Genomic DNA, 9,308 nt, shown 5'->3' on the forward strand with positions numbered 1-9,308 from the left:
TCTTGTAAACATCATACCATGTCAACTAACACAAAATTAGTTATGGTATAGGGCATTTGGTCAGCATGACGTTAAGAGGGGCAGAAACCTGTTGTAACCTATGGCTGCAGCACATCCAACATAAAAGGCTCAAAATCTTGAAATGCTCAAGGGATATCGCCTGGCATCGTCTGGAATCTTACTAGGTACAGTACACCTTGGGCAACAACAAACTGCAAAAAAAAAAAAAACGTTGTCAGACGAAGCCAGGTTCAGCTGGTATTTGGCTTTCGGCTCCCGGACTATGATGGCAGGCACCAGAAATCTGCTGCCACCACTCCTCTCAGATGCTCTCTCTCTCTCTCTCTCTCTCTCTCTCTCTCTCTCTCTCTCTCTCTCTCTCTCTCTCTCTCTCTCTCTCTCTCTCTCTCTCTCTCTCCTCATCTGTCTACCAGCCCCTCAATCTCTCCATCCATTTGTCTCTTCCCTGCCTGATATTCTTTCTGATTCACCACCTGGCTTCCTCTTTTCATCCTGGTTGAAATCCTGATCTTTCTACTCAGTGACCCCAGATAAACCTCCAAAGCTTTTTAATAGACTGGACTGTGTTGGAGAGAGAGAGAGAGAGAGAGAGAGAGAGAGAGAGAGAGAGAGAGAGAGAGAGAGAGAGAGAGAGAGAGAGAGAGAGAGAGAGCGAGAGAGAGAGCGCAAGTGAAAGTCACGACACACTGCTAGCAGTAGGCTACACACATGACATGAAATGCACCTCTACTGACCACAGCTGTATGTCCCAGTCAGGGCTGTGTCAACCTACTTGGAGGCCCTAGGCAAAGAGGCTAGGCTAGTTTAAACTATTGGAAGAACCCCCTCTCAAGACAAATTTAAACTGCATGGCCATTCATAGTCATTGCACTTTTCACTGACTGAATTAACACTCTAGACACTCTAGACACTGTAAATCTGGGGGTTTCACAGTGGGAACCGTGGAGTCCTGGGGTCCCCAAGAAAGTGCTAGGCGGGCCGCAGAAGGTTGGTAGCAAAACTATAGCACAACAAAATAAGTAATTGAATAAACTGAATAACGTAAAACAAAATAAACAAAAAAAGCTAAGCTATGCTCAAAATAGTGAAGAACAGCACTGCCTCACAGGCCTAGACTATCATGGTTGTGAAAGAAGTGCACAGAAAAAAATAGTGGTACACAACCCATATAAGGGGGGGGGGGGGCATTGGCTGGAATCTGGTATATGGGGGGCCTTGTCCCTTGTTTGGGAACCCCTGCTCTAAATGACACTCACCTAGTTGTCTTTTTCTTTGATGTAGCCACATAATGCACACCGTTCCACCTGTGGAACACTTTTATAGTCACTGAAAAGTTATATAAAAGTTATATAGTGACAGAACACAGGGCCTTTAGTAAGGCAGCACAATGTGGTCATTGCCAGTCTGGTAACAGGAAATCTGTATAACACTGTCCTAACGGGTTGAATAGAAATACAGAGCCAGGCTCTTCATCTGTGGGCCCTAGGCAATTGCCTAGTTTGCTTTGCTGGTTGTGGCAGCCCTACTGCCAGTGTTCAGAGAATCCTTGTATGATGTCACTGTTTACACATTTCACATTCCATCCAAACTTGAGTGGCAAGAAACAGCAAGGTCACTTTGCCTTGTTTTGCGAATGCACTACAAAAGCAGCCAGAAGATAAGTCTAATGACTTATTAAATAACTGTGCCACAAAATCTATTCCTACCACATCAGAAATACCCTGGGAGAAGACGTTAAACATCAACTCGTAGCCATCAGCAACCAAGCAGGCCTGGCATGCAAACTGAACGGTACGTCACGTCAACACTACAAAATAAATCCAGAGCCCCACTGCCTGGATCAGACTGGTGACTTCAGTTGACTTTAGCCATTACCCTTCAGCCATGCTCTTTCTCACTACTCCACCAACAAGAAATTGAAACAATAGTTTTCCCTGTGATTTACTAAATAAAATAGGAAAATTTCAAATGATAAATTTAAGGACATCATCACTGCCTCTCTCTCTCTCTCATATTATGGATTTGTTTGTGTGGTTCTGTTTCCTTGTTCAGTAAAAGGTTTTTCGATCTCTTAATGGTTTTAATGCCTGCTAATTCTGTTAACCACCATTAGGTCACCGTTTTACTCATGGGCGCCTCACACCCCAATTGACAACAATCAAGGCAACACAGAGAAAACAGAGTAGGCCTACTTTGGAAAGTTTGAAAGTGGGAGCTTCAACCTGAACTTTAAATGACATAATGGACATGTCAGAAATAGCCTATAGTGTTTGCTCTAACTCCCTTCTGGAAAAAAAAAACAGTTGTAGTGCATTTTTGTAGAACATTATTTTAGTATTACTGATTTTTTTTTTTAAAACCCAATGACACTGAGAATTGGACGGCTTTACAGCTATTATGTTTTTGTCCTTTGGCACATTTGAGTAAAAATATCTGCTTAACCCGATAGGGCACAGCGTTATAAACTAGCTGTTACCAGAACGGCAATGACCAAGTCATAGTGCATTACTAAAGGCCCTGTGCTATGTCATAGTAGTGTAGGACTATAGTTAACGTTTCAGTGACTATTACAGCATTCCACAGATGGTACGGCCTGCATCATGGGGCTAAAAGTCCCAGACTAAGCTAACATCAGCAACAAAATGAAGCTGATGTGCAGGTTACAGCTTAACAGGACAAACCGCCGTTAGTTTTGGGGGCAAAAATGTCAATTAATGAACAGATGTGGTCAAGCTTTCCAGACCTATGTGTAGTAACACGCCAATGTAATCTCCTGGACATCTGTTCAGTGCATTTTTTTTAATAACATGGCAGAAGTTATCTGTTTTTTTGGTTGGGTATTGCTACAAACTCTTTTTAATAACAATAGTAGTTATAGGCCTAGCAAGGCCTTCCAGCCCAATTAAGTTTGAGAATAAGCAGTTGGTAACTTAATTCCACATTTTATTGTCAGATAGCTCAGTTGAAAGTTTGGCAAAAGTAGCCGTGGACTTAGGGGATATGATACAATAGCAGTTCAAGAGGATGCTATTTTTAAAACGTTTTGTCCAGGGGTTCCCAAACTGTACCATGACAATATACTTTTAGATTCCAGCCAATATGGGTCGTGCCACACTATAGGCTACTATGTCTGTGTGCCAGTGCCCCATTGGGACATAAAATAACGATAATAGTAGACTTGGTAATGTTCAGAGATGCATGAGATTATTATAATGCAATTCTTATTGATCGGAATAATTTTCAGCTCATTTTTTGTTACTTTGAAAACCACTGGTCCAGTCCTCAGGTGCTAACAGATGAATCAGCACCATGGACAGCGCTAGCCCACAGGCCGGAGGCTGACGAGGGGAACGTTATCGCAGGCACAGGACTGGAGCACCCGAGTTTGATTCAGTTAACCTTTTATTTGCCCCCGCTTCCTCGCTGCAGCCTGCCTTTAAAATTCAAAGCGGACAACGCACCGTCTCCTCGGCTCTGAGCCAAGGTCTGGCCAACGGGCTTGGAAGAGGCGCCTGGTTGTCAGTCGATAGCTATCTGTGTATACACAGTTTGCTTATACATGCTTGCAGCAACTGTCAGTCTGTCAGCGGTTACGTTTAGCTAGAAGCTTGTGGGCTACTATTTCTGCATAAGAAGATTACCTAATCCCAGATGCAACATTCAGCCTTTCAGCAAAGTCCAAATCTGGATCGACTGTTGTGATGTGAATCAGAAATCACGCGCCTGAGAGGAGGAGGGAAGGGAGGGGGGAGTGGGGGGTGAGGTGTCGTGCAGCTGTTTCGCTTCGCCAAGTTTTCCTCGTTGCAGCCTGCTACTCTAACGAGAGAGAGAGAGAGAGAGAGAGAGAGAGAGAGAGAGAGAGAGAGAGAGAGAGAGAGAGAGAGAGAGAGAGAGAGAGCAGATCAGGCGAGGTGCTGAAAAAAGGCGGACACACTTCGTTTGAGTCGGCGCAAAGTTTTGGCGAGAAGAAGAACCCGTGGAGAGCTCGTGCACCCGCACGCCTGCCTTGTGGTTTAAGTCGAAAGAGACAGAAGAGAGAGAGAGACTCTTACTTCATTCGTCACCTACCGACAGCCTACCGTTTACATGCAGCATCAACAGCAGCGGCAGGAGCAGCAGCAGCAGCGACCACCGCACTCGCCCTCGCTGAGACTCAATGGCGAAAATCCGGGTCTCGTATGAGTACTCCGAGGCGGAAGACAAAAGCATTCGGCTCGGGCTTTTCCTCATCGTGTGCGGCATCCTGTCCCTGTTCATCCTCTGCTTTTGTTGGCTCAGCCCCACCCTGCAAAGCATGCAGAGCAAGCCGGCCAACTGCACGGTGATCTCCGTCAGGCGCCTGGAGGAGTCCTTCGAGTGCGTTTTCACGTGTGGAACCGATTGCAAGGGAACGTCGCAGTACCCCTGCCTCCAGATATTCGTGAATAACTCCGAGTCCAATTCTGTGGCTCTCCTCCACTTCGACGAGCAACAGCTGCTGCTGAACCCGAAGGTAAGCTGGGAAGCAAAGTTTTTGAAACTCAAATCCAGTGCACATGAGCATGATGACTAAAAGCTTGGAACTGTGGGTTCTGTTTTAGTTTTGTGCAGCATGAGTTGGCAAGTTCTACATATTGATCCTCCTCATATCTATGCAATTCAAATGCATCGGTTATGGTCCGTTTTAGGTCTTTATGTCAGAAAAGAGCCAAGACAAATTCGGTTACACGATGCTTTGGACAGCACATATGGGCTGGCAATATTGCTACAGGCAATAGTTGTTCTGTGTTTTTAGACATCAGGGAATGGAACCTAATCTAAGTGCACTTACAAGTTTATTTAAGTTTAATTAAGTTAATATATAGTTAGAATGGACCTGTAGTCCTGTAGTGAATGAACCTGGAGATCTTGCTGTGCTTGTACAATAACACTGAGGTGAGTTGTGTGACCCAGTGATGCACTGTAGCCCTCTGGTCTTTTTTCTTCTTCTTCTTTTCAATTGCACTCTCTGACTCACACACTAAAAGCGATTTATACTGTATCTCAGAGGATGAATTGGCTGCTACAGTATTTACCGTGCTGCAGGGAGATGATGCATAGTGCTCCCCTGGTCACCACCTTTTTCTTTTTTTCTGGAAGTGCTCCCGCGTCAGGGTCTTCAAAGAGCCAGTTTCACACTACATTTAATTTGAAGGCTGTGTGCTGTGCTGGACTGGGGTGTTGGACCATCCTGTGGTGGTTTGCGTAGACATTTATCCCCTATGAGATTATTAGTACTATAAATAAGTGGTAATAACATTTAAAACAGGTGTAATAGTCCTATACAAAATACACAACAGAGACATTTATATGGATCAACTCAGTTCTTTTGTGTTATGGTCCCTTACTTCTTCACTGTTTGAGGCTGGGGCTAGAACTGCACTCCGTTTGACCCTAGGTGCAGCAGGAGAGATCACAAGCTTTTATCCCCCAGGTTGTTAGGTTGGGTACTTAAGCCTTTGCAGTGCCTTCCTTTGAACATTAAGCAAGCCCCTCTCTCCACACACACACACACACACACACACACACACACACACACACACACACACACACACACACACACACACACACACACACACACACACACACACACACACACACACACACACACACACACACACACTACACTACCACCACGAGCCAAAGTGCCATAAGGCACCATGGTAACCAAAACATGAATTCATGTTAACCATTTAAACTGGACTCTATTTATACCTGGCTAGCTTCTATGGCAACATTCAATTAAAAGGTTCCCCTGTTTCACACTCCCTTTCTTCTAGGCCTGTGCTTTTTTCCTCAAGAAGGGGGGCACCATGGCCTTATGAGATGGGCTTTAGATCAGAGGTTCGCAGGGTGGAATCCCACCCTTCCACTCCCTACCGCACTCCATAGCTGAAATACCCCTGAGCAAGGCACCTAACCCCACACTGCTCCACAGACTGTATAGCCAACACCCTGTAAATAACTAAGTCGCTTTGGATAAAAGTGTCAGCTAAATGTAATGCCATGTTATGTAGTGTAATATAAAATGGCTCCTTGCTTTGAAGGTAATGATCTTGTTTATCCGGCCCCTCTAACTGCTAACATCGTGACTATCTGTGCCAGAGCCCGGCGTCAGCTAAACTTTTATTCAATCACATCAGTTTGTGCCTGTTTGTTCATTCATTCATGCGCTCCTGCAGTGTCTGCTGTTGTGCGGGATGGGATGGGCCCGCTAATGGATTTTTAAGAAGATGTCTAATCAACTTTTATGTCCTTTTACAGCCCTGTTGTGATTGTGTTTTTTTCTTTCAGAAATTACTTTTCCATCTTTTTTTTTCAGGGAGTGCTTTTAATCACGGCCAGAAGTATACAGGCAAATTTGCTTGTCCTCCATTTTAATATTGGGGTTTTTTTTGGTCACGTTTCCAGTTATTTTATTTTTATAGGTGGTTTGCATAATTTTCCATTTCAATGTTGGCTCAATGACTAGAGACTGTTAGAATTACAGTACACACCTGTCGCAAAGTAACTGCTGCCATATGGGGCGATTTGACTTTTGTGTACACCAGTCTTTGAAGCAGACAGTTTTGATACACTGACATAGTATAGTAATGAATATGCCTGTGCCAAATCAATGGAGGGACAAACTAGTTATGGACACATTTTGGACAAAAAATTAGTCTGAAATATGCACCAAAGTTACCCCAGGTGATATCACAATGTAGCGTGTGATAGGAGGTCTATGGAAATCTGTAAAGCCTCAATAAATTACATGGCATTATATTTCACTTATATTACATTATTGATGTTTTATTCAAACCAACAGAGGACATCAGTGACAGTGACCCGGGGCTTCTGGTTTCATATCATCAGACCAAGATGCCTTTTGAATGAAAGGGAAAGATCTTCAAGCCCCGAAAAGAAGTACAGTTGCTTGGTTACACCTTTTATGAAGTCCCTGTTAAATCAATTAGGTAGGCTATATTTTTACAAAGTACACAGTAAAAACGCAGTGCTGTTTCAACAATTAAGGAGTTCATTTAAAGGTGCACTGTGTAGGATGGTGGCCAGAGTAGATATTGCAACTATGCTGGTCACTGCTCATTGAAACAGTGCTGCCTGGTGCAGAATTGCATTTTTTCATGAATATTTAATAAGTAATAAACTAATATTTACTAGTATGACCAAAGTATAGAAGGTTTTGCAGCTAGTCATAATGAATACTTAGAATTTGATGGTGGTGGTAAGTATTCATGAAAAAGATAACGTGTGAATGGGCAGCATGAATTCTGGAAATAAACTACTGAAGATATTACAAAGTGTATCTTTAACTCTTCTAACGACCGTGACCTAGATGAATGAGTATCCCCCAAGACGTTCTGCCTTGATTACCATCCAGATAAAGTATTGACGTTCCACTTGAAGTAATTATCCCACCAGTTCTTGATCATAAATACCAGACATTGATTTAGAAGCTTGAGTGGGTGATTGGATTGTTATGAGTCTCCCAGCTCCGGGAGTGATGAGATTGTGTGACTCATGGTCCTGCATAGGGTTTGGACGTTTCTAACCCGTTAAGACTATTGTAAATTTGCTGTTACCAGAATGGCAATGATCAAAACGTAATGTAGGCTATTATCAAAGGTCTTGTGTAATGTCATAGTAGTGTAGTACTATAGTAAAGTCTTTTCAGTGTCTATTACAGCGTTCCACTGGTTGAACGGTGTGCAGCATACGTAAAGTTTGTTATAAAGTTGATGAATGGATAGCACATACACCAAGGCTATCCTTTATCTTTACATACTTTTTAATGCCTCATGTTTTAAGACGGGGATGATTTTCCACTGGATTTCGCTTCTAAGTGTTATGTGACTCACAAAGTCGGAATACAAATCGATGGTCAAAATGAATGAAGTGGACAGTTCATTTGGATTCACTAGGCAGCTTGGGCATCTCTAGTTACAAGTTTTTTTTTTTTTTAAACGAACACTGTGTATGAGTTAGCAGAATCAGAGGTCAAATTGGTTGCAGATTGGTATCCTGACATGGTGCTGCATTAAACTTTTGGTCACACTTTACTGCGTATGACGCCGACATCATAGGCATGACATCACAATGTCACAATAGTATCGAAACAGTGTCATAATAGTGTCAAAATTATGTCGGGGACCGTAAACGGCCCTTGAGACATTGGTTTCCCACCCCTGATGTAAGGCTGCATGGACACAGGCTCATGCAATTTGAGTTTTTTTTCTTAAATATGTGGGTATGCTGAATGGACAGATTCCAATGTAAGATGAGGAACATAGCTTTTAAAAGCAACTTTTATTTCACGTTTTTTATGTGCTTCGAAGGCTGAGATATTTAGGTGTTTATAGGCTGAAGGCACCTTTTACCAAAAAGGGCTTAAAGTGATACTGTCCCATTTTTGGAAGTAAGCTCATATTATACCTCCCCTTGAGTTAAATAGTTGAGTTTTACCTTTCTCCTGTACTTTCAACCGTTCTCTCAGTATGGCAGTGCAAATTTTACCTCCATGCTAGCAGTTAACATTGAGTCCTATGAGACCAGCTGGCGGCTAACTGGTCTCATAGGACTCAATGTTAACTGCTAGCTTGAAGGTAAAATTTGCACTGCTGTACCCAGAGAACGGTTGAAAGTAAAGGAGAATGGTAAAACCCTATTATTTAACTCTAGGGGAGGTGTAAAATGAACTTATTTCCAAAAATGGGACAGTATCACTTTAAGCATTTAGCAGGCACGTGAAGGTGCCTTAGGCTTAAATGGGTTAAAAGGAAGCTCTTTAGTGCACGGTTCATCATATTGTGGAATTTTAGCTGGCAGGGACATTAGTCAAACCTCACAATATGGCTGTTATCCAAGATCGTATCCCAAGGACATACATATAGTCACTATACTTTCCAACCAATTTGATAAAAAAAAAAAATCACATTAGTTATTGGAAAATATGTGCCGAAAGTTACACACACATGGTCACAATACAGCTATGATATCCACTGTGCCATTCTCATTGGCTTTACAACATGTTGATTTATTGACACTATAAAGTCGCATTACTGCCTGCTTGAATCCTCCCATAGCTCATAAAACCTAATGGCTCTGTATCATGTGGAGGCTTCTCATTAGGGATGGCCCAAACCCCATAGAAAATCCATCAAAGTGTCCAGCGCACCACGGTCAACGCTGTGAATAATTAGTTGGGGCGGCCAAACTTTGCTGCAAACAGCTCCAGATAGGCCTACGATACAGAGGCTGACAAAAGTGTG

At 42.9% G+C, this 9,308-nt stretch overlaps 1 protein-coding gene across 1 annotated transcript in view; it reads left to right on the plus strand.

Moving 5' to 3' along the window:
• Window positions 1-4,155: 4,155 nt before the first annotated feature.
• LOC134463654 (calcium-activated potassium channel subunit beta-4-like) overlaps window positions 4,156-9,308 on the plus strand; it is a 75,904-nt gene continuing 70,751 nt past the window's right edge. Inside the window, exon 1 of the mRNA XM_063216850.1 lies at window positions 4,156-4,513. Within this exon, the coding sequence (XP_063072920.1) occupies window positions 4,178-4,513 (336 nt within the window). The 5' untranslated portion in view covers window positions 4,156-4,177. The remainder of the gene's footprint in view (window positions 4,514-9,308) is intronic.

The sequence above is a fragment of the Engraulis encrasicolus genome, chromosome 15, assembly GCF_034702125.1.
Source record: "Engraulis encrasicolus isolate BLACKSEA-1 chromosome 15, IST_EnEncr_1.0, whole genome shotgun sequence".
Lineage (NCBI taxonomy): Eukaryota > Metazoa > Chordata > Actinopteri > Clupeiformes > Engraulidae > Engraulis > Engraulis encrasicolus.